The sequence below is a fragment of the Alligator mississippiensis genome, chromosome 5 (assembly GCF_030867095.1).
Source record: "Alligator mississippiensis isolate rAllMis1 chromosome 5, rAllMis1, whole genome shotgun sequence".
Taxonomy (NCBI): Eukaryota; Metazoa; Chordata; order Crocodylia; family Alligatoridae; genus Alligator; species Alligator mississippiensis.
The window spans coordinates 152,995,278-153,021,126 of NC_081828.1; the positions used below are offsets into that span (position 1 = coordinate 152,995,278).

Below are 25,849 nucleotides of genomic sequence, written 5' to 3' on the forward strand. Positions count from 1 at the left end.
GACTGTGCACCTCCTGGGTTAAGTGGAGGTCCTGTATCTCGGCCAGGAACCTCCTGGAACGGTCCAAACTGGCTGACTGCTCCTCCCAGCAGATGTCATGGGTGATCTAAATTACCCGGACAACTACATCCCTCGCCTTAAGTGTCTCTGCAAGCTGGCCCAAAAATTCCCAGTCTAGCTCCTCCCCTTGGTTGGGGGGTCTGTACTAGACCCCCACCATTAAATCCCTCTCCCCATGACCCCCTTGTATCTTGACCCAGAGCACTTCAGCTTGCCCCTCCTCTGACCTCATCTTGCTGGCAGAAGATGTGTATTGCTCTTTGACATAGAGCGCCACACAATAAATCACTTATTGTTTATTGTGTTTAGTACTTTATTATTCAGACTGTGTTTTAAAAATATCTACCCTTGTTTACAAACAAACATCCCTTGCTCCCTCCCCCTTGCTGTCTCCATCTTTATTTTTATATTTTTTCCATTAAACTTTGAAAATAAAAATTATATTTAAATTGATCAGAAACCTATTAGTAGTGAGTAAAACAAAAGTGTTCTTTTACTGGTTTTAGAAATGTAATATGCTGTCTTTTGCATATATTTCAGATGCTCGTTGCAGATTTATTTTTTTTATGAACAGGGAAGTCCACAAGCAGTTCGCTGGGAGCAAGAGGAGGAAGGGAAAGAAGAGACTAGTACCAGGCACCAGATCCTGCTCTTGGAAGGTAAGTGAGCCAGGGCTGCCTATGTGTTTGGTTTACTGAGTGTTTGTTTGGTGGCCTGCATATATTTTGGGCATGCGCTCTGAGCAGCTGGGAGTGCTGCTAGATGAGAAATTGCTGGGCAACTGCTGTCTGTATCTGACAAAAGCCCTATCAAGGAGTTGGAGCCAGTCCCAGCAAGGTATAAAAGACAACTCCCCAAAGCGCATGAACAGGAACAGCAAACAGGTCAGTTCGTACATGCCTCTTCATAGGCGAGCCTTTAAGATAAGCCCTTTCTTTAACTAAAGCAGCTGACCTACATATATTTAGTGTAAGTTGCTAAAATTTGGCAGTTAGATTAATCAATACTTAAGCCTCTTGCTTAACTCAAGTCCCAAGTGAGGTGGAGTTTGCCTGGAAACTCTCACTTTTCTTTCCTGTAAGCTTGGTGAGCGGAAGCATAGGAAAGGGAATCTTTTGAGACCAAGGAATAGCAAACAGTCCTGCTTACATGGGAGTTTCCTAGGGGAGGGTTACTTGGAAAGAGGGGCAGACAAAAAGAAGCAGTGGATTAAGAGACCCAAAGGAATGGCTGGGCGATTGTCACAATGTCAAAGCCTCTACCACTGCCAGCTCTTTTTCTGCTTGCAACTGTGAGATGTCTGTCCAGGCAGGATCTTCCACCATCAAGGCTTCCGCCCAGGCCCTGGTTTGGCACTGTGGAGACTAGCTTGTAGGTTCCTTTCTTCCAGCGACAGCCAGGTAGGAGAGTGATTGCGATGTGAGTGGTGCCTCCTGGTGGTGTCCCTCAGGGAGCAGGCAAGAGAGCTACAGGGGGAGGTGGCAAGGATCTGAAGCATCCTCCACCATGAGGAATTTTATCTTTTTTAAGATGCTGGAGAGGACCTAGTACTGTGGAGTAAGGACTGCCAGAGGCAGTGCTAGAGAAGGAAGAGGACATGGACTCCCAAGAAAGTGGAAGCTGGAAGCTTGTAACCTTTGGCAGCAAGCAGAAGTCTTCATCTCCATCTGCAGCCGTTTGCCTGGAGAACAGATGTAGAGCCCCAGCAACAGAGGAGGAGGAACTCGTTCCATTGGTGGATGAGGCCAGGCCAGGCCTCTCCAAGGTTGGTAGGATTAAAACCACTGCCATCAAGAGGAAGTGACAAGTGGTGGTGATTGGAGACTCCCTGCTTGGGGAGGATGGAAGCATCCATCTGCCAGCCTGCCCTGTTGTCTCAGGAGGTCTGCTGCTTGCTCAGAGCCTGGATCCAAGATGTCACAGGAAGATTACTAACACTCATCCAGCCCTCTGACTACTACCCCATGCTACTCATCCATGTAGGCAACAATGATACTGCCAGGGGGGACCCTAAGCAGATCAAAAGTGACTACAGGGCTCTGGGCGCAAAGGTGAGAGGGACAGGGGCTCAGGTTGTCATCTTCTCAATCCTTATGGTCAAGGGAAAGGGCCCTGCCAGGAGTGGGTGCATCTTGCAGATAAATGCATGGCTGCACAGATAATATTGCCAGCAGGGCTTTTGGCTTCTTTGACCACAGGATGTTGTTCCAATAAGAAAGATTGCTCGGAAGAGATGGGATCCACCTGATGAAGATGCTGTTCTCTCTCTTCACAGACAGGCTCACTAACTTAGTGAGGAGTGCTTTGAATTGGGGCGTTGGTTTTCATGCCTCTGAACCTGAAGTAAGTAGGTCACCTGGAAGAGGTATAAGTAGGAGGGGGCAACAGGGAAGGCCTTCTCATTCTTCCTGAGAAAATGTGATAAATCATCTAGTTACCTCAGGTGTCAGTACATGAATACATGGAGTTTGGGATACTAACAGGAAGAACTGGAAGTCCCTACACGGTCCCAGAACTATGATGTAATTGGACTAACAGAGATATGGTGGGATAGTCTGCATGACTGAAGCACTGTCACGGATGGGTATGAACTGTTCAGGAAGGACATGTAGGGGAGAAGAGAGAGAGTTGCACTTTATGTAAAATAGCTGTATGATTGCCCAGAGCTCCAGTATGAAGATGGGTCTATTGAAAGTCTCTGGGTAAGGCCCATAGGGGAGATCAAGAAGGGTGATGTCATTGTGGTGGTCTGCTATAGATCACCAGACCAGGAGGATGAGGTGGAGGAGGCTTTCTTCAAACAGCTAATGGTCTTCATGGGGGACTTCAGTCACCCTGACATCTAGGAGGGCAACACAGCAGTGTACAAGCATCCAGGAAGTTCTTAGAGAGTGTTGGGGACAACTTCCTGGTCCAAGTATTGGAGAGGCCTACTGGGGGCCATGCTCTTTCAGACTTGCTGTTCACAGAAAAGAATTGGTGTGGAATATAGTAGTGAATGTAACTTGGGCTGTAGTGACCACAACATGATTGAGTTCAGGATCCTGAGGGAAGGAAGGAAGGAGAGCAGCAGAGTAAAGACCCTGGACTTCAAAAAAAGCAGACTTGGGCAGGATCCGTTGCGAGGCCAGTCTGAGGGGCAAAGAAGTCCAGGAGAGCTAGTTGTATTTTTAATAAACCTTACTGAGGGTAAAAGAATGAACTATCCTGATGCACAAGAAAATTAACAAGTATAGCAGAAAACCAGTTTGGCTTATTAAGGAACTCTTCAGTGAGCTCAAACACAAAAAGGAAGCTTACAAGAAATGGAAACTTGGACAAATGACTAGGGAGGAGTATAAGAGTATTGCTAGGGCATGCGGGGATGAAGTCAGGAAGGCTAAAGTGTAATTAGTGGAGTTGTGGCTAGCAAGGGATGTGAAAGGCTACAAGAACAGTTTCTACAATCAGCAAGAGGAAGATCAGGGAATGCAACCTAGTGGCAGATGATGAGGAAAAGGCTGAAGTACTCAATGCCTTTTTTTTACCTCAGTCTTCACAGGCAGAGTCAGCTCCCAAACTACTGCACCTGGCAGCAGAGTTTGGGGAGGAGGCGAGTAGGCAACAGTGGAGAAAGAATAGGTTAGGGACTATTTAGGAATGCTGGGCATTTTCAAGCTTGTGGAGCTGGACGCAATACACCTGAGGGTGCTGAGGGAATTGTCTGATGTGACTGCTGTGCTGCTGGCTATTATCTATCTCTGAAAGTTTGTGGCAATTGAGAGGATGATTGGAAAAGTGCAAATATAGCATCCATCTTTAAGAAAGGGAAGAAGGAAAATCCAGGGAACTACAGACTGGTCACCCCTACCTCAGGCCCTGAAAAAATCATGGAGCAGGACCTCAAGGAATCCATTTCTAAGTACTTGGAGAAGAAGGTGGTGATCAGGAACAGTCGGGATAAATTCACCAAGGCCAAGTCATGCCTGACCTGATTGCCTCCTATAATGAGATGACTGGCTCTGTGGATATGGTAAAAGCAGTAGATATGATATAGCTTGACTTTAGCAAGGCTTCTGATACAGCCTCCCACAATATTCTCTCAAGCAAGCAAAGGAAATATGGGTTGGATAAATGAACTGTAAGATGGATAGAAAACTGGCTGGATCATCAGGCTCAGAAGGTATGGGATGAAGTGCACCCTCAGCAAGTTTGCAGGTGACACCAAGCTGGGGGGAGTAGTAAATACATGAGACGGTAGGAGTAGCATGCAGAGAGACCTTCATGACTTGAAGGATTGGATTGAAAGAAATCTCATGATCTTCAATAAGAAGTGCAAAGTCCTGCATGTAGCATGGAACAATCCCATGTACTACAGGCTGGGACAAACTACCTAAGCAGCAGCTGTGCAGAAAAGCACCTGGAAGTTACAGTGGACAGTAGGCTTAATGAGCCAACAGCGTGCCCTTGTTGTGGAGCATTGTCAGCAAATTGAGGAAAGTGATTCTTCCCCTCTATTTGGCACTGGTAAGGCTACATCTTCCGTACTGTGTCCAATTTTTGGGCCCCCCACTACAGAAAGGGTGTGCACAAATTGGAGAGAGTCTAGCAGACAGCTATGAGAATGGTTAGGAGGCTGGGGCACATGATTTCTGAGGAGAGGCTGAGGAAACTCTGATTATTTAGTTTAGAGAAGAGAAGACTGAGGGGGCATTTTAATAACAGCCTTCAACTACCTAAAGAGGATGGAGTTAGACTGTTCTCAGTGGTGGCAGATGTTAAATACTCTAGGATTTGTCCTCCCTGCAAAGTGAACTTTAATTGAAACTTAAATATTGACTCCACCTGAAATGGATTAATACTTTTTACAGGTTTATATTAAAAAAAGTTACATACATGCATACATTATATGTACGTAGTCCAGTTAAAGCAGTATTTCTAAACATTTTTTAGGCTCCCCTGGGTAGACTTGAAGCACTCCCTGGAAAATGCCAGCTCTTAGTTTTCACTCATTTTGCCCACAGTAAAAAAACAATTGAGAAGTCTTTCTGTTTCAAAGAACTCTGAACACAACTGTGGATTTCTATTTGAAAAAAGTCCTGGGTTAATCTTTTGAATCATGTTTGGAAACCTAATAGCATAGGGCAGAAGTTGCACAAAGCAGTTTAAGTGACCAGAAACTGGTTTAAACCTGTAATAGAACAGAAACTCAGTGCACATGAACCAGTTTCAAAATGGTTTAAACTGGTTTAAGATAAACCTGGTTGAATGTAGTATCAGACTTAGCTGATTTGGGTCAAGCTGGTTTATGAAACTTCTGTCCCAGACCCCTTTCTGGTTCAGGTTAAATCAGTCCCCCACCATCCCAGAACCATTCTTTAAAACCCACCCACTACTGCTGAACAATTAAATGCTGCACACATGATGAGAGAAGAGAGAAACTGAATCCAGAAGTTTACACCAAAATACCCGCAGACAACAGCAAAAAATCCTGTTCCTAGCCCTAAAGAATACTCAAGTGATAGAATCATAGAAAACTAGGGTTGGAAGGGACCTCAGGAAGTCATCTAGTCCAACCCCCTGCTCTAAGCAGGACCATCTCCAACTAGATCATCCCAGCCAAGGCTTTGTCTTAACCTCCAAGGATGGAGTGTCCACCTCTCTCTGGGTAGCCTTTTACAATGCTTTACTACCCTCCTAGCAGGGCCAGCCTGCCATATCCTGTAGCCACAGGGGGCCCCGCAGCTGTGAACACTCCAAATCCGTGTCATAGCAAGGGGGGATGGGTGGTTGCCACCACTATGTGCTGCCACTGCTGCCTCTGGCTTCACATCCAGCTGGTAGCCACCCACTTCTCCCCTCCCCTGCTGCCACTGTCTTTTTTTGTGCCTGGGGGCACCAAAACTCTCTCTCACAGGGGGCCCCAAAAAACTGTGGGTCAGCCCTGCCTCCTAGTGGGGAAAAAAAAATGCTTTCTGTTATCTAAACTAAACTTCCCTTGCTGCAACTGGAGACCATTGCTTCTCATTCTATCTCCAGCCTCTTTTGTACCCCACTTCAAGTAGTTGAAGTCTGCTGTTAAATCCCCTCGGTCTTCTCTTCTCTAAAATTAAATAAACTTAATTCAGAAGGCCTGAAAGTACCATTTTATTAAGTGTTTTTTCAAATGTACTTAATTTAACTGTTCTTGTCACTAAATACCTCAGATCTATTCCATTTCAAGCAATGGAAATTCTACCAGTAATTTCAAGGGCAGGAGTAGGCCCTACAAATTAAAAACAAACAAGTGCACAAAAATGCAGATACACAGTAACATTTCCCCCAGCATTAAAGAAAATAGAGAGAATGCTGATCTAAATTCAGGGACATTTATACACATACCTTCTTGTCCTGTCATGCACCAGAGATCTACCACTTTGGAGCAGACTTGATTAATTGAATGTGATCTGCATGTGAGCTGATGCAAACTGCGCTGTGCTGTGTGCAGCTGTATAAGTGGCAAAATGAGTGTACAGAAAATGGCAGTGGTGTCCTTCTGAAGTAAAAACACCTTCTATTTGTTTTAGTTCAGAAGTGCACCGCCACTGTTTTCTCAACACTGCCATACATTTCGCAGTTTATACAACTACAAGCGATTGCAGGGCTGGGCATTTTTCAAAGTGCCCAGTGCTATCGTGCTTGCATGTGTAAAAATGCCCCAGGAGTCCAAGATGCAGCAAAGCCATTTGAAACTGATTGGTCTGAAATGCCAACAGCATTACACATTCATTGTAGGTCTGGGGAAACTCAGAGCACAGGCTTGTCAAAATCAGGTGATCATCTTACCAGATACTACAAACCTTCTAATTTTATGGATTTTTTTTTTCTATTAGTCTGCACAATTGTTGTATAAGTGGAATTGTAATATAGTGTTCTTCAGTTGTGAACAAGGACACACAAGAGATATTCAGACTTACGTTATTATTTTATGGAGCAGGGTAGGCACACACTGCAAACCAAGAAGGACAGAGTCTCTATCCTCACATTCATTCCAAAAGGCAGAATACTTGCAGGAAATATACAAGGAAAGCCTAAATTTCAAACAGGGCTGGATATTTTTGTATAGAAAGAATAAATCTTAACTAGAGCTCTAAAGTATCCTTACTCTAGTTATGACTAACAATTTTTATCTGTTTTTAGACTGAAGATGTTTCTTGTTTAAGCTTGTTTTATATTACATCCACCTACTAGAGACAAAATCTTGTCTGCTGAACAGTTTCAAACTTTATTTTGACAGTGCCTTCTAGATGCAAGTATACAACCGTAAGGGTCAAATTATAATATTAAGATACTTTCTCAGATCTCTTATTTTTAATTATGCAAAAAATTCCACAAGGATACAATTTGGCTTACAAGTATTACTTATATTTTCTTCTGTTAATGCACGTAGATAGTGAAAGATAATCTTGCAGTCTGTGGAAAACACCGACATTCTATATTAAACTGCAAAATGTTTTATGCTAAACACATTCACCTTTCAACTATTTACCATATTTGTTAATTAACAAAGATACTGGACTCTAATTCCTCTATTATTCATCATAAATTATCGAGGCAAGGGAAAAGGAATAACTAACCAAGCATCAAACTATCCAGCATAGTCCTGAATTTTGGTTAACCTGGGGCCCTTAAAGAATCCCTGAAATAAAATGTCTTCACAGATCTGAAATATTAGTCCTGAATTGGTGCCAGAGTACACCTTGCTGTGCCTGCTGACAGGACATTTCCTGATGGTGCATAAATTCAGCTATGCAGTTTGGTTCTGGAAGCAACATAAACATATTCTCATGGCCCTTTGCTGTGACTAATTAGATCTGCCTCTTCAAAGTTACTTATCTAGGTACAGTTCATTGTGAATATGACTATATTAGCTTGGAAGAAAGCTGATTTACCTAGGGTTAGTGCCATAAGAATGCAGCAATATTAAATAGATTTACTAGGAGACAGAGCTAATTAGCCTACCTGCAGCACCACATTAAGATAATCTACACCCCTTCTGATTCCTGTTGATGTAGACTACCAGGACTGTCTGAGATCTTGCCCCAGAAGTTCTGTCACTTTATTCAATGTCTGCAGCTTTACCTCAGAGGGGAAAAAATAGAGTGTCCACTTAGCCCCCTCTCAGTCTACTCTGACTTGAATAGCTGCACAGAACATCTTCACACAAACAGAGTCAGTACTGCACAAGAGGTGCATGACCGTTATGGGACACTGCAAGAAGAAGCTACCTTACTTGCACATCACACCATTTTTTACCAAAAGAGGATAATACTCACCACTTCCTGCAGAAGGAGAAGAATCTCTCCACTACTGTGCATCTTTTTCAGTCCTTGTGTCTCCTACCCTGATGTCAAACAGCATCTGGCCTCTATGTCACAGGACTGCAATCAGGAAGTAGAGCCACCTATGAGGCATACAGAGGGAAAAGACAGAAATAAAGTTTTAATATTTTAAGCGATAAAACTAGTTTCTGATACCAAAAATGTGTCAATTGATTTAACTTGTTTTGTTAACTTCATATCCCTTTAGTGTTAACTACTACTCCTTTTCCATTTACTGAAATGTTCTACACGTAGACTTTCCTGATTATGTAACTGCAATCACCAAGTATTATCTATTTAGAATGAAAAATATTGAACAAAAAAAAAAGCATATCACATTTCTAATTAAGAATACAACTACCAATTGTGTGAGACTAATATACATGCTTATCTTTAAGCATCAAATAATTACTCCCATTGGCTTCAACAAGATTTCTCCGGTGGATATTTGATTTTATTTTTTATGGTCAGGATATATTGATCCTAGTCCAGTCCTCAGCTTTGAAAAGGGTTAAGGCCAGAAGCTTCTGAACAGATGAAAAACAATCATACACAATATACCTAAGTTATTCAATAGAATCATACCATGAAGTGAGGAATTTTATCATTGATTTTAGCTGATCATTTTAAGATCTGAATTTTTTTCTTAAAATATTTTTGAAGATGTAATGTTTTGTCATTTTCTGGTGGGAAAAAATAATAATTTATTTGTCCAATCATATTTTGAGGCCTGGAGTTCATAAGAGTTTCAATAAGATGTTAACAATACGAAATACATGGGGACTGTTCCAACCCAGAGTAGCAGTATATTAAAAAAATCGCAACATGTTCTATAAACAGGCATCCATAGTTAATACCAATGAATCACACCATTATTCCAATAGCAGAGGAACTTCAGCAATGCCTCATTGTGGGAAGCCCATAGATATCAGCACAGATTCACAGTAATTGAACAAGCATTGATTTCAGTTAAATTAGTAATAGAACTCCCTTCAATTTCAGTGCAAAAAGATCCATCTCAAAATTTAGCTATCAACTCATACAGTATTCTCATTATAAAGTCATAGATAAAGAAGAGCTGGAAGGGACCTCAGGAGGTCTTGTCATATCACCCCCTGCTAAATAACCAAGGTCATTTAACATGGCAACCCCATACAAGTGCTTGTCTAACCTACTCCTACAACTTTACAATTAACCTGGTTACACAACAAGAGCATGCTAACCTGCCACAGCTAAAGAAGGGGAACAAGGACTATCAGTGTCCTGCTGCTACAAGCATTGCTAAAATGCACTTGAGAGATCCAAGGAAGAGGGCCACGTATCCAACTATTGAGGAAGACAACACCCCCACAGTCTGTACCAATCTGACTGATCAGGGGTCAGCAGGGCAGGCCCTATGAGGAGAGGCTAAAGGGACCTGAACCTGTTCAGCCTCCACAGGAGAAGGCTGACGGGGGATCTAGTGGCTGTTTACAAACTAGTCAGGGGGGAACAGCAGGCATTGGGGGAGTCCCTGTTCCCCCCAGCACTCCCAGGAGTGACAAGAAATAGCAGTCACAAGCTAGCAGAGGGTAGATTCAGGCTAGATATCAGGAGGCACTGCTTCACGGTCAGAGCAGCTAGGATCTGGAACCAACTTCCAAGAGAAGTGGTGCTGGCTCCTACCCTGGGGGTCTTTAAAAGGAGGCTGGATGAACACCTTGCCGGGGTCGTTTGACCCCAGTACTCTTTCCTGCCATGGCATGGGGTTGGACTTGATGATCTGCTCAGGTCCCTTCCGACCCTACCAACTATGAAAATGACTGTAGGGTAAAATTCCTTGCTGATCCTAAATGTGGTGGTAAGGCAGACCCTGAGAGGAAGGGCAAGCCCTTTAATCAGGAACCTCTGGCTTTTAGTTCAAGTAGCAGCAGTGGAACCAAATCCTATTGCTTCTGAGGAAGGCAATTCCCCCCCACAAAACAAGCAAACAACCCCCCCCCGCCCCCCCCCACACACATACCCCTGTAGAAACTGAGGGGGAAAAAATTCCTTCTTGGTCCCATGTGGCAACCAAGTAAAGCCCAGAAGCACAGGGAAAACCAAACTCCCTCCACTGTTTTCTGCAACCTGGGCATGACTCTACCTGAAATCCCCTCTAACTGGAGAACCAGACCTCCTCTTTCTGTATTCCCATGATAAACTGATCCCAGTTGCTCTAACCTTCTTTCAAAACTAAGCTGGTTGCAGGGCTCTACTTCATTCTCCTGCTGCTGAGCAGGGTCCTCTCCAATATCCACCTGCCCTGGGCTGCAGAGCTCTTCTCCCAGCTCTCTCTGCCTTTTTAGCAGCTGCATCGCACTGCAGTTATACAGTCTGTGATCTACTAAGACTCCCAGATCCTTCTCCATAGTGCTGCCATCCAGACAGCTGTCACCCATTTTCATAATTGTGTTATTGTTTATTCCTCTTCCCAAGGTGCAGCACCTTGCATTTGTCAGCGTTGAACTTCATCTTGTTGCTTCAGCCCAGCTTTGCAATCTGCAGAGACTTTTTGAATCGTGCTCCTGTCTTTCAGCGTTTGCATTCCCAGTTTCACGTGACCGGCAGGTTTGCTCAGGAAGCGCCATTCCAGCACCCAAATTGTTCCAACCACGTGGAAGGGCACCAGGCCCAGGACGTACCCCGGTGGGCTCCCCTCGAAACCTCCTGCCATGGATCTGACTGTTATGACCCTCTGCTTGCGGCGCTCGAATAGGTAGTTCATGGCAGTTTTGTCTAGCCTGCAGTTTCTCCAATATGTTTCTGAGGCAATCACATGGGGCTTGTACAACCCTTACTAAAGTTCAAGTATGCTGTAACCATCGGTGGTTCCCTTCAGCCGACCAGCTGAGGAGAGGGAGTGTGCTGGGTATAGCTTGTCCTCGAAGCCACCCTCCCCTGGAGTGTGCTAGAAAACACAACAGGTGGACTATGATTTGGGAAAGTGAAGAAAGAGACTCAGTGCCTCAGCCTCATTTGTTTAGAAGGACCCCCAAGGAAAAAGAAAGTTTCCCAGGGGACAGGGCCGTCCTCCTACACCCTGTGTCTTTTTTACTGAGAAGATGCTGGACACAGAATAACACAGGGGGCCTGAACAGGGAAACAAAGGGCAGAGCCCTCGCCCCCTCCCAGCTCCGGAGCCCTTGCGCAACTCCAGCCCTTCTCCACCCCCAGTCCCTTGCGAGGCCTCAAGGGAAGCGGCCGCAGCAAGCCCCAGGCTCGAAGGAAAAGCACGCCCGTGGGCGGAGCCCGCGTCTAGGAGTGGCCACTCCGCAGGCTATTTAAGGAGGCGTTGCCACAGCTGTCCCTGCTGTTTTAGGGGGTTGCTATTGGTTGCCGGGGTCTTGGGTGCGAAGCTGAGCTGCGCGATGGTGAGTCATCGCCTCAGATCAGTCACGGCGCCTGGGTGGCGAGGAGGGGCCGCTGCTCGGAGGGCGCCTGCGCTCGCGGCCCGGGGGCGGCCCCGGGGGGACGCGGGTGCCGGGCTGGGGCGGCCGGTCGGGCGAGAGCGCTGCGGGCCGGGCCCCGGGGCGCCACAGCGTGCGCCGCCTCGTTCTCGCCGCCATTTTGTGCGCGCGACGCGCGGGGCTGGGGCCGGGCCCCGGGCCGGCGGCGGCCTCCGGGGCGCTCCCGCCGCCCAGTCCCGCTCCTCGGGGCCGCCCCGCTCCTGGGGCACCATTGCCCTCGGCCCTTGGGGGCACCATTGGCTCCCATGGGGTGCGGGGAAAGGGGGTGCTGGGACCGCCACTGCCGCTGGGAGCAGCTTCCCCGGGACGGGCTGTCTGGGAGCCCGAGGACGTGCTCAGCCTCTTCGGGGCGCTGGGCAGGAGCCGGGAGGGGGGAGGCGGGAGGCGAGACTCCCCGGGGAGGAAACCAGTCTGGGGCTGGGGGAAGCGGGCGGGGCTGATTGAAGAAGGACGTGGGGTGGCGGAGGCGAAAAGCCTGGAAGCGCCCTCGTGTGAGCACGGTCAGCGCCACGGGATGGTTCGTGTGAAGATGCTTTGGTTGCGGCTGCTTCTGCTACGGCTTCCCCTACAGCGCGTTGAAAACGCCGCTATGCTTGTTATCTGGTGGGGGGGCTTTGCAGGACAGCTGCTTCTTGGCTACAGGCAGAGCCTGGCTTCAAACTTGCTGCTCCCCTCCATTTTGGTTTCTAGAAAAGGGTGGTGCTCCTCCTCGCAGGCTTTGGTAGCCGTTTTTCCCCTGCTAGATATCGGATATGGCTAGCTTGATCTCCTGTCCTGACTTCTGTGCCGCCTGGCTTTGTTGTGGGATGCTGCAGACTGCCTATGTGAATCTGTTGAACTTCTGTTTGGGGCCAGAAAGCCAAACGCTAGGTATTTTATCTGCAACAAAATGGCAGGTGTTGTGGTATCAGTGTGGAGTTCTTTGGCATTTTGAAATGATAACCCCATAGGGGTATAACAACCCAGGGAAACGTAAGCCTCCTATCGTTAGCATGTCAGGCTTTTTGGTCACTTAAGCAGATACCACTGCCTTTAGTTCACTTTTTTTGAGGCTTTATTTGTAATAAAAGGGGCTATTGATGCTCTTAAATAAGAGCTGAGGTTCTAGAGATTAATGCTGTGGCTGAGGATTGTGAAAATCTAGAACTCCTTGTTTCAGAAATGATCCCTTTTATTAGATCAGCTAGGTGGTAAAGGGTTGATTTTGGTGGTAGTGGAATACATAGGACTGGATATATAGAGGGATTTTCACTGTAATGTAATAGTTAGCAAGAAGCTATTGTGTTAAATTATCCTGAGTCAAGTGCCACACACCAGGCTGTTCTGGCATTCTGAGCATGTTAGATGCTCCACTTTGTAGAAGCACAAGAAGAAAGTGTTTTTCTCCTTTGCTTCCCTGTAATGAAGATACTGCAACAGCACCTGTATCCCTCACCACCAATTAGAGCCTGGAGCTGACAGGAGATGATCACACAACCCAAAGGATGTAGCAGGGTTAGGGCTTCCAGGGTCTGGAATGGGCTCCCAAACAGGGTGGTGCTCTCCCCTACCTTGGGGGTCTTCAAGAGGAAGTTGGATAGATATCTGGCTGGGGTATTATGATCCCAGCACTCGTTCCTGCCCAAGGCAGGGGGTCGAACCTGATGATCTGTTCAGGTCCCTTCTGACCCCAGAAACTATGAAAATCTCTTCTTTTTACCTAATTGAGTGCATCACAATGCTGCAGTATGGGTGGCCACCTTCAATGGAAGCCTCTCGCAGTTGAGAGAGGGGAATTGAAAAATCGTTGGTAGCCTCTTCATCCTTAAGCACTAAAATATTATTCGGCTAAATGAATTGTGACAACAGCTTTGAATGGTGACTTGCAAAGGGTTTGTGCCCTGTCCTTGTGGCTTTGGTACAAGAAGTTTTATTTTCATAAGTGTTCTGGAGCTCCCTGAATGACTGTGAGAACAAAGACAAGAGGCAAAAATGAAGTTTAGAAGATAATCAAGCTATTCTTAAGTGTGGGCGGATGGGTATTTTGTGTGTGGGGTCTCACTTCTCAATGCACAATTGCATTTCTTTTCTCTCAGATGTCTTTAAAACATTTGCACTGTGCACCTTTAAGATGTGAGGGATATTTCCTTTCTGACTCTTGCTTGTTCTCTACCAAACCAGAGAAAACAGGAATAATACTGAAAAGAATAGGAAGGACTCCAGCCTAAAACGGCTTTACTGTTTTCTATTTCCTAAGTGCTCTTAACATATAGTAACTCCACAGCTAATATTTTTTATGACTGTTATTGACAGCCTCTCATGAATCTGCATAGAGAAACTAGAACGAATTGACTCTTCAGAATCTCATATGCTTGTATCTAAGGGAATAGTCTGACTCTTGACAGTCATATGCAACACATTTTACAAATTGTCATTTAATGTAGAGGGATGGTCCGATACATTTATGTTCTGGTAACTTGATAGAAATCTAAAGTCTGGGACAAGCGTCCTCCTAAACTACAAACACGCCCATTAAGCTTAAGGGAGGGTGTTGTTTAGTACATTGATAGAATGAAGAGTTTTATCCCCTGCAATAGTTTTGGTTTGTTACTAATACTTCCCCACTTCCCTCTTTCAGTTAACCCACAATAGAAGGCTCAAGTTAATCATGCCATCCTAGCCTGTGAGTCTTGGAAGTTACACTGCTTTTTTCACAGAACGTAAATTAAACCCTTCTGTATGTGGGCTTGGAGACAGATAATAACATTTGGAGCATCTGTGAAATCTTAAATTGGAGGATGCTGCTTTCTTTCCTGAGTCTTGCTGCCTGAGACTTGGATTGGGGGGCCAAAGATGGTCTGAAAGACTGGGGCTGAAACTGGGAGCCCAGAATAAGGAAATAAGTTATGGTGGAGAGTAGTGAGAGATGGGGAGGGTGAGATCTGTAGAACAAGGAGTGGAAGGGGTGGCATAGAGGGAGGTAAAATGTGAGTGACCATTGGAAATGCTTCCCTCCACAATCTGGAATGTAGCAGTTGGAGAAATATTCCTGCATGCAAGAATTCAGGGGTGGGGGAGTATTGTTTGGGGAATTGCTTTATCCTTTACTATTTTATTTAACATTGTATTTTCTGTAACCTAGTTGCATTCCCCTCCTCACCCCTACCCCTCTTATGTTAGTCCCTCACTTGGGCGCTCTGTATTTCCCTACTGGCTTTTGTCATCTTTTTGGTTCATAACTGTTAACATCTACTAATAAAATTCACTCTGATGGGTTTTGTTTTTTTTTAAGCCTCCCTGAGCCTCTTTTGGGAAGGGCAGCATATAAATAAATGTCTCTGATTTTGGCAAAAAAACTGAAACCCACTTAGTGTTAATCTCTATATGGATCCCCAGTCATCTGCTGCTATAGATCACTATTAGCTCAAATAACAGATCTGTGGAACTGATGTGTGCCATTCCTTTAACTTTTAGTGGCACTTTATGGAACTCCTGCTGTCTTTTTAGCTTGCCTACAAAAGTCAAATTAAAGACCTAGGTTGTCTACCTCAGTTCAGTACCCTCCGAAATGAGGAGTGGGGAAGCATGCAGTCTCAATTCTGGAACATTATAAAGACAAACTTGATAGTTTATCAAATTTATGAAGCACTTTGATAGTATATCATCAGCACTGAAGAAACTAGTAATTCTGTCTTCAGTGTGGGGTTTGAGTCATTGGCAATAAAGGACAAGTTTCTTTTTGCTGAGCAAAATTTTGAATGACTAATTGTTTTAGTGAATGGCATCCATTCTGTGTGTTGTCATGGCCCTGTAGAAAAAAATATTGTATTTTCTCAAAACCAAGATGAGTTTTTTTTTTTCCTCAGCATGGGGGAGAAGGGGAAGAGGGTTCATCTTGAATTTTGAGTACTGGCCCCTGGGCAGGGCAGGCAGCAACTCAGCTCCAGCTTTAGCCCTGGGCTTCGGCTGAAGCTGCATTTGAGCTGCTGTCTGTCCCAGCATGGAGGGGCTCCTTTATGGGGGAAGGGAACCTGTAGCCTACCCCTTCCATTGTACTTTTCCTTGCAGTCTGCCTGCCCCTCCACCTCAAACCTGCTCCAGGAGCTGACCCAGCTTCTGGGCTGGGGCTGCCAAGTACCCTGGAGGAGCAGAGCTAGAGCAGAAGGTAGAGAATGGGGAGCCTGGGCTGGGCAGGGCAGGCAGCAGGGGTCAGGCACAGATGGAGGGAGCTGGTAGACAAAGGCACAGGGGGCATGGAGTGTAAGGGCAGCCACAACCACAGGCATAGCTGGGTTAGGTGGCAGGGGGGCACAGGTGGGTAGAGAGGGAGAGATGTCTGGCCTGTCCTGTGTCACTGTTTTCCCCATCAGAGAAGTTGGGGGGGAGGAATGAATTTTAAAGCTGCCTTCTGCTACTTGAATTCTATGCATGGAAAATTATAACAAAACACTAATTTTCCATATATAGAATCGAATTATTGAGGGAACGCCTTTAAATTCAAAGTCTTGGAGTTGGGTAAATAGGCTAGTATGTAATTAGCCTTGCATAACACATGCACAAGGCATCCACATTATGGTGGCACCAGTAACAATAATGGTGAAACCTAGGAACTTGAGTACTTTGGTTTGCAACGCTTTGTGTGTAGTATACTGACCTTAATATTTGTAAGGGAGGAGAATGTGAAGCAATTCAAATGACGCTCTCAAAGTGTGAATAATTATAAATAACATGGTAGCACATAGTGATTTTTGGCATAACTTCTGATGTAATATTAAACTTTAAATATTGATAAAACACACTGCTTTGAAGGAAAATGCCTAAATAACATGAACGTGTTGAGACTTGGTTGCACCGACTTCAGTTAAGTAGTGTATACACTTAAATTTGCAATTTGCATCCCTACATGGTTTGCAAATCTGTGTATTAAAGGGCTTTATGGAAGGAGAAAATTCCAAAATTGTTATATGCAATTGGTTTTACCAGATTGCTTTGACTTTTTTAACATGAACAGTTCTCTACTTATTTAGCAAATGAAGCCCACTACTCGGTTACACTGTAGAAGTAGTACGTACCTAAAGCAGACATGGACCTTTCATAACCTAAATTTAAACTGGAGTATAATTAATGTAACCAAAAATGCAACTTGGTGTGATAGTGAGAGAACTGAAACTAGTCTGAGGTAGAATTAACTCTTACACTTTTTCTAGAAAGTTTAAAAAAAAAAAAATTATATAGGAATATTTTTATTGCAGGTAACTTACAGTATGCAAAGTAATTCTTTTGGACTTCTAGTATTGCAAAATATACTCTATAAGAAATTGAAATGTGTATTTTTATCAAATGCAGTCTACTACAAATCCAGAAACCCAATGTCCAAGGGAAGATAACACCCAGGTGTCAACAGCCAGTCAAGGATATGTTTTACCAGAAGGAAAAATCATGCCAAATACAGTATTTGTTGGTGGAATAGATATAAGGGTATGTACATATCTTATATATTATGTGCTGACTAGATGATGGACTAGATTATATATAATACTAGGGGCTGGACTCAATGATCCTTCGGGGTCCCTTCCAGCCTGAATGTCTATGAAATTACTGTCCAGTCCAGTCCCATCCTGTCCGTGTCGTGCTGCGCGCGCCCCCCACCCCCCCCCGGGAAAGGTTGTAGGCAAATTGAATAGAGTCCAACAGAGGGCAACGAAAAAGGTTAGGGGGCTGGGGGACATGACTTCTGAGGAGAGGCTGAGGAAACTGGGCTTTATTTAGTTTAGAGAAGAGAAGACTGAGAGGGGATTTAATAGCCCCTGCAGCGAGGGAGGCCCTACTCTCTACTCAAGGCCTCTGCAGCGAGGGAGGGAGTAGGGATGGGGCTGGGGTAGGCACTGCCCAGCTGGGTGCGGCAGGACATGAAACTGAGCCATGATTCTCTGGGGGTACAGGTGGGGCGGGGTGGCAGCTCCTGCTGCTGCGTGCACCACAGGAGGGCATGGGGTGGGGGTGTGCCCCCCAAATCTAGGCAGGGCAGCTGGGGTGGCAGTACTAGGAGGGTGTTACAGGGTGGGGGTTGCTGCAGGTACCCCAAAAATCAACATATCCACCCCATGGCCCCTTTCCCAGCGCTACTGCTTCCCACCCTGTGCAGATCCAGGGGCATCTTCCACCTCCCACCCTCCCAGTGAGTGGCAGGAGAAGTGGCAGAAGCTTACCGGGCAAGCAGATGAGCCACCAGATCAGTGGTACGTGAGCAGTGGGAGCAGCTCCCTCCCCATGTTCCCCGAATGAGCCATGGCTCTGTCCCATGCCTCTTCACTCCCTCCTCACCATGTGGGCCTTGATCTGCCCCCTCCCCTGCACCTCTCACCTTCCCCCCCCCCCCCCCCCCCACCACATCAGACTTACCAGCTGCACACAGCTCTCCAAGCTGCCAGCTGTGCTCCTGACTGCCTACGTGCTGCGCTTGAGCTGCGCGCGTGCACTAGCCATTTATCAGCTAAATTATCAGCCACATCAGAACTGTTTCTGATGTAGACAGTTTTCTTTGTCAGTGCCGATCCAATATCGGACCAGTGTATTGGTCCACCTCTAGTTTCTATGAATGTAAACAGTCTTCAAGCAGTTGTGCGCAAGGCTGGTAAGGGATTTGACTTAATGGTAGCTGCTAATAATTTGTTCCTTAATTTATCTTCCTTAGATGGATGAAATGGAAATTCGAAGTTTCTTTGCCCGATATGGTACTGTAAAGGAAGTGAAAATAATTACTGATAGAACTGGTGTTTCCAAAGGGTGAGTAGAATACAAGTTGTTTTTTGGTTTTGTTTGCTCTTCTTAAGCTATGATTAGTGTCCAAGTTCTTAAATTTAGTTGCAGTGGTGTTCATGGTCTAACCCAGTGGTTCTTGACGTTTTTTTGTACCAGGACCCATTTGTAAACATCAGTGGCCAGTCCTGACCCAGTACCCCAAATCCCTGACCTGCTGCCCCTGTCCCTAGGCCCCAGCCCCCTCAATATGTGGGGCAGGGCTGTGTTTGGGACTCTGCCAGACCACAAGGGAAAATCAATAGTTTCCCACTTTTTTTTCCCCTCCTTTTTAAAGGAGGATCCATTTTTAAAGTTTGTTTTCAACCCTTTCATATATTCTTGCAACCCACTTCTGGGTCATGACCAGGGATCCTGGTTTTATCAAAATCCATGATAAAAATTAAAGGCCCCCCACCATCCCTCCCAGTGCTGCTGGTGCCCCGCACTCCCTCGCCACAGCCTCAACAGCCCTTCTTATGCCCCTCACAACAGACCCACAGACATGTAGACACTGACACCCATCCCAGCAAGTAAGTGTGTATGGGCGGGGGAAGGGGGGGGGCAGGGCGACACTGGTCAGGCCACAGCTGGAGTACTGGGTCCAGTTCTAGGCACCCCATTTCAAGAGGGATGTGGACAACATTGAGAGGGTCCAGAGGAGTGCCACCCGCATGATCCAGGGACAGCAGTGCAGACCCTACACTGAGAGACTACAGGACCTGAACCTGTTCAGCCTTCACAAGAGAAGGCTGAGGGGGGACCTTGTGACCATCTATAAACTCACTAGGGGGGACCAGAATGGTTTGGGGGAGACCTTGTTTCCCCTAGCGCCCCCCGGGATAACATGGAATAACGGCCACAAGTTGTTGGAAAGTAGGCTTAGATTAGACATCCGTAAGAACTACTTCACAGTTAGGGTGGCTAGGATCTGGAACCAACTTCCAAGGGAAGTGGTGCTGGCTCCTACCCTGGGGGTCTTTAAGAAGTAGCTCGACGCCTACCTGGCTGGGGTCATTTGAGCCCAGTTTTCCTCCTGCCCAGGCAGGGGGTTGGACTTGAAGATCTACAAGGTCCCTTCTGACCCTGCTTCTATGATTCTAGGGCAGGGGAAAGGGAAGGTGCTGGGGGAGTAGATCAAGAAGCGGGGGGAGGGGGGTGCCTCTGTGCCCACTACCATGAGCAGGGCTGGGGAGTGAGGGCAGGGGTGCCACTGTGGGCCACACACATGGCAGCCAGCCTGACGGGAGGTTTGCAGGTGGAGGCCGCCACTGCAACTCTGCCACTGCACCCTGCGCTACCATCCCATGGCTGCCTGAATGGCTTTGTGGGCAAGTGGCACAGGGTGCAGCAGCAGCAGCAGTGCGGTGGCTACCACTGTGTGCAGGCCACATGTGTTGCCAGGCCAGGGTGTGAAATGGGGGGCTTGCATTCAGCGGCATGCCCCGCAACCAGCTGCATGGCTCTGCGGTGGCGTCTTCATGCAGGGTTGGGGGCAAGCGCTGCCACTGCGGAGCCATGCCCTTCACCTCTAGATCCTAGAGGTAAGTGGGGCTTGGGGGCCGTGGGGCAGGGCTGGGGTTGAAGAAGATGGTTTGGGGGATGTGGAAGGAGAATGGACATTGATGCTGATGCTAGCATCACAACACAGACAGACATCGAATGGGCATGGAAAAGCAGCTAAATATCTATGAAGTACATAGCTTGGAATCAGATGAGTTGGTATGACAACAGCGAGACAGTGCCTTGAAACTTCAGGGACTGCGAAGATGGTTTGGGAGATGAGGGAGCAGGGAATGCTGCTGGGCCCCAGGTACCATAAAGCAGCTGGGAGCAGGGCCAGGGGGTGAGGGCAGGGGTGCCCCTCTGCAGGGGGCTTTGCGGGCAAGTGATATGGGGGTGCAGCGTGGTGGTGCCCGCCATGTGTAGGCTGCACACATGCCGTCCAGCCAGCTGCCCGGGGGAGGGGGAGATGGAGGCAGCCATGCAGCCAGAGTCCAGCTCCGTGACTGGCTCTGCAGCCACGGCAAGGGATGGTGGGGTGGGGGCTTGGGCTTGCATGTGGCGCTGTCGCTTACGTGGAGGCCCATGATGCTGGTGATGGCTGCTGCCTCCAAAACCTCCCACTGCTGCTGCAGAGCTCTGCCTGGAGCTGTGTGGCCGGCTGCCAGGCGGCGGCAGGAGCAGCATTATGGTGGTGGCTGGGCGGCACGCAGCCACCCCCACCCACCACCCTGTGCCGTGCCACGCCACTACCTCCATGCCACACAGCTCCAAGCATGGCTCTGCAGCAGCAGCAGGAGGTTTTGGAGGCAGAGGCAGTCACCGCTGGCATGGGCGGCTGCTGCCGCTTTGCTGTGGTGCTGTCCATGCCAGCGGTGACAGCCGCTGTGTACAAAACCCCCTGCTGTCGCGGAGCCATGCTTGGAGCTGTGCAGCTGGCGGCGGCGGCACTGTGCGGGGTGGTGGTGGGCAGGTGGCACGCGGTCATTCCCAGCCCCACTGCCCCACACCATGCTGCTGCTGCTGACCACACGGCTCCAAGCACAGCTCCGCAGTGGCAGGAAGTTTTGTATGCAGCGGCTGTCACCGTTGACGCAGGCAGCCCCATAGTAAAGCGGCAGCAGACACCCATGCCAGCGGTGACTGCCTCTGCCTCCAAAACCACCTGCTGCCGCTGCGGAGCCATGCTCAGAGCTGTGCGGCCAGAGGCAATGGCACAGAGCGGTGGTGGGGTTGGCTGCGTGCCACCTGGCCACCACCACGGTGCTGCCGGCCGGCTGGCCGCACAGCTCTAGGCAGAGCTTCGTGGTGGCAGTAGGAGGTTTTGGAGACTGGCCATCACGGGCCTCCAGGTAGGTGGCAGTGCCGTGTGCAAGCCCCTGCCCCTCCGTCCCTCGCCTCGGCTGCAGAGCCAGCCATAGAGTGTGCTCTGGCTGCACACCAGCGTCCATCTCCTCCGGGCAGCATGTGTGCGGCCTGCACATAGTGGGCACCACCACGCTGCACCCCACATCACTTACCTGCAAAGCCCCCCACAGAGGGGCAATTCTGCCCTCACCCCCTGACCCTGCTCCCAGCTGCTTTGTGGTACCTGGGGCCAGCAGCACCCCCTGCTCCCTTAGCCCCCAAACCATCTTCCCCAGCCCTGCCCCACGGCTCCACTTACCTTGATGCTCCAGGGGCAAAGGACGAGTGTGAGCCTGAGCATGGCCTTGGTGGCCTCAGAGGCTCAGGCCCTGTCCTCCCCCTCTCTCTCTCCCTCCAGCGAGGGCTGGGGGTTTCCTGCCCTTTTTGCAATTGGCTCCTGCAGGCTGGAGCTGTGCCAGCCTGCAAGAGCTCTTTGCAAAAGCAGAGAATCCGCGGATTTCTTTGCTGAAAAGAGAAATCCACATTTTCTTTGATTAAAAACAGGGAGTCCGTGGTTTTCTCTGTTTTTCTGTGGGAAACGGAAAACCTGGATCCCTGGTCATGACCCACAGGTTGAGAAATGCTGGTTTAACCTACAACCTATTTTGCCAGCATGCTGCAAAAATGTCTAAGCCTTATCAGTTCTGTGTACTGCCTCTAGTGGTATATTACAGCTACAACTGACAGCCAATTTTAATCTAAGCATCTTGTAAAGGACACCAATTCTAAGTGAGCTTTAGCTGACTTAAAGTAACTTGCTTTCCAGGGGGCACAGCTGTTGAATCAGTACGAGTTTCAAGCCTCGGTTCCACTGTCTGACAAATAGTTGTGATGGACTAAAAGTCTGATCCCAGTAGCCAGTCTGAGATCTTGGGGTGGACTGTTACGCTAATTTTGGACCCATTTCCAGGCATGTAAAGGAATGTGTTTGCAGAACTTTTCTGATGGCTTCTTTATATGTTGTTATAACCCAGGGGTGGGCAAAATACAGCCCATGGGCTGGATGCACCCTGCGAGGCTATCCTGTCTGGCCCGCAGGGCCCCTAAAAAATGTAGAAAATTAATATTTCTCTGCCCTTGGTTCATGTAAAAAATGATGGGAACCAAGGGCAGTAGGACCCAGGGGAAGCCCAGAGGGCTCCAACAACAGTGGGGCCCACCTGCCCTGCCCCCCAGCTGGAAGGGCTTCTGGCCTGGGAGCACATGGCTGCCCCATGCTGGAACCGCAGGTAAGTGGTGGTGGGGAGAAGAGCGGGGCAGGGGACCCTGAGCAGGGAAGGTGGGGGGAGGGGGCAGGGAAGTTTCCCTTTCCTTGCCCTGTGGCAGGCACCCCATGCTGCAGCTGCTCGCAGTCCATGTGGGGCTGCCTGTGCCTGCTCCGGACAGCCCTGTGGGCTGTGAGTGGCTGCAGCAGGGAGTGCCGGCCATGGAAGGGGCCGCTTTACCCCCCACACTTAGGTTTTCCCTGGGCTCCTTCCCTGCGCAGAGAAAAGCGGCCCCTTGCCCACCCCCTGGCTACCACTCCCTGCTGCAGGCACTCGTAGCCTACACGGGGCTGTCTGGAGCAGGCACAGGCAGCCCCACGTGGGCTGTGAGCAGCTGCAGTGTGGGGCACCAGGCATGGGACTGATTCCCCCCCCTCCCCCCCTGCGCTCAGCACTATCTTATAACCTGGCCCCACTGCCAGGCTGGCAGCAGGGGTGGGTTACAAGCTGGTTCTGAGCGCAGGGAAGAGCAGCCCCTCACTCGCCGTGTGGCTGGTGTACTGTGCTACAGCAGCTTGTAGCCAGCCTGGGGCTGCCTGTGCCTGCTCCAGACAGCTCCACATGGGCTGCGAGCATCTGCAGCAGGGAGCGCCAGCCATGGGGTGGGCAAGGGGCTGCTATTCCCTGTGCTCAACACCAGCTTCTTCCCTGCTAGTGAGGAGGGGGTCGGGGCTGTGCGCTGCCCCTCGCCTGTACTGCGGGACTGGGGGGCATAGTGTGAGTGGGCGGGGAGCCAGTGGGAGCGTAGGACCCGCACTGGTACGTTGGGACATTGGTCCCAAGATGGTGACAAGGGGGTGGGGCTACACATGCAGCCCTCCACAGCCTGCCAGAACTGGGTAAGCGGCCTTTCACCTGAAATAATTGCCCACCCCTGTTTTATAACGTCTGCCTACAAATTGATGTACCCTACATAGATTGGAACTCTTCTAGCAATATGTTCCAAATAGTGTTTTGTCCATGTTTTAATATCCTAGCCTCCTATTTGTACTAACTGCCTATAAACAAACTAGACCTTTCATGTGTCCTTTTTTCTTGGAGAGTGTAATAAGTTCCCCCAATCCATAAAGCAGGAATATTAATACAGTAAAGTGGTGTAAGGTAGCATAGTCTAAAATTGGAACCAAACTCAAGCATTGTCTCAAGGTGTGCATATAACCAGTGTGCAGCTTTCCTTCTTCCACTTAGTTGTCTGGATGTGGCTACAGACTACATTTTTGCAGCAAATTTCCAATTTAAGGGACAGAGGGAATACATCTTAATACAGATTTAAACAAAAAATCAAAAACAGCCCCTGAAGAGTCTTAACAATGAATAGTTTATGAAAACATTTACAAGGTTTAAATTACACTCTACAAGCTAGTGCTTTCCTTCCTCTGACCCATTTATATGCTACGTGGTATCTTGTAGTAAAATTCATGTTTGCAGTGGCTCTAGGTTCATAGGGTTCAGTGGAAGAATATGGATTTGGACTCTGCCTGTATACATAAACCTAGTTATTCAAATCTCAGTATTAAGTTGCTAGCTGTAACTTTTTTTTTGTTTTTATGGCTTTGATTTTTTTTTTTTTTTTGGCTGTCTGCTCTCAGCAGGATAAAAATAAGGTAAGAGCAGGGGTGAGCAAAACACGGCCTGCAGTCCAGACTTGACCACCAGCTGACTGCAACTGCTGACCAGCAGGCCAGATATAAAATCATAGGATCCTGGCCCATAGGGAGCCGACAGTTCCGGCTTCACCATCATGCCGAGCAAACGGGCATATCTCAGCCCCGTCCACACGTTACACCAGGTCCAGAAGCAGCAGTGGGTGTTTGCTGGCACCAGCTGTGGACGCTGCCTGCAAGTTCCTGCTGGAGATTGGGTTGACTACCTGGGACTGCAGCTGATGTAGCAGCATCACTTGTGGACCTGGGAGGACACCCTGGTCCCCACGGAGAAGCTGCCTCCTGTGTCTGCAGCTGAAGCCAGCATGTGCCTGGTGCTGCTTCCAGTATGCGGGCTGAGAGCTGGTGTAAACTGTGGGACTATGCTGGAGGTGCACGGTGGCTATGGGGAGGGCAGAGGGAAATGGACAGACAGAGGTGACTCTGCCCATAATAAGTGGCAGTGGCCAGTGCTGGGCAAAAGCAGGATCTGGCAGCGGGCATGTTCACTGCTTCTGGGGACCCTCCTGGCTGCAGCTGCCTGGAGCCCAGGCCAGGGCTGCCCTGCAGCTCTACCCTGCTGGCACCACCCCACAGCACCTCTGCTGCTCCAGGCCCAGGCTGCCCCAGCTCTAGGTGGGTGCCAACATCAGTTGCAGATGCCACTTTTTCTTTCTAGGGATTGGGGCATCTGCCCAAGCCTCTCCTTGGGCTAGAAGGATGCACTGGAAGCTGAAGCTGCCATCTGTGCCCAAACCAGCTCCACTAGTGGCGATGTGTAGGGGGTGCACGTGCACCCCTGAAAGTGCCGGTGCACCCCCTGATGACCAGCATTCCCCACTTAGGCGACAGGCAGGCAGGAGCACTGGCGCCCTCCCTGAGAGCACTGGCCAGGGAGTGGGGGTGCCAGGAGAAGCACTGCTCCAAACCTCCATTTATGGGATGGTGAGATGTTGGGGTGGGGGGTGACCCAGCCTGCAACAGTTCCCCAGAACTCCCTATGAGGCCTCCAGGGCCTGAATAATTGCCCACCCCTGGTAAAAAGTTACATAGTGGACTCAACAAACTTATTTTATTTTGTAGGTATGGATTTGTATCCTTTCTGGACAATGTGGATGTTCAAAAAATAGTAGAAGTAAGCTGTCTTTCTATACTTAAATTGCAATATGTTTGTCTTGGGAATAGTACAGAGGCCATGAGTGGGTCAGAGTAATATAATGAGGAACAGCATTGTGTTAAACGTTGATAAGAAACTAGTCTGGAGAAAATAAATAGAAAGTAGGGGTGCACCGATTTAAAGGTTTGCTTGGCCGATACTGATAGCCGATGATTAACCAACCATATTGGCCAATGTTGATCCGATAACC

At 48.3% G+C, this 25,849-nt stretch overlaps 1 protein-coding gene across 3 annotated transcripts in view; it reads left to right on the forward strand.

Moving 5' to 3' along the window:
* The first annotated feature begins 11,629 nt into the window (after positions 1–11,629).
* The window catches only part of DAZL (deleted in azoospermia like), a 32,571-nt gene continuing 18,351 nt past the window's right edge, over positions 11,630–25,849 (forward strand). The window contains exons 1-4 of one of the 3 annotated variants that reach the window (XM_019497744.2): positions 11,630–11,791; positions 17,213–17,344; positions 18,561–18,652; positions 25,566–25,617. In XM_019497744.2, the coding sequence (XP_019353289.1) occupies positions 11,789–11,791; positions 17,213–17,344; positions 18,561–18,652; positions 25,566–25,617 (279 nt within the window). In that variant the 5' untranslated portion in view covers positions 11,630–11,788. The remainder of the gene's footprint in view (positions 11,792–17,212; positions 17,345–18,560; positions 18,653–25,565; positions 25,618–25,849) is intronic. The other 2 variants (XM_059728874.1, XM_006262384.4) reach the window with 2 other exon arrangements.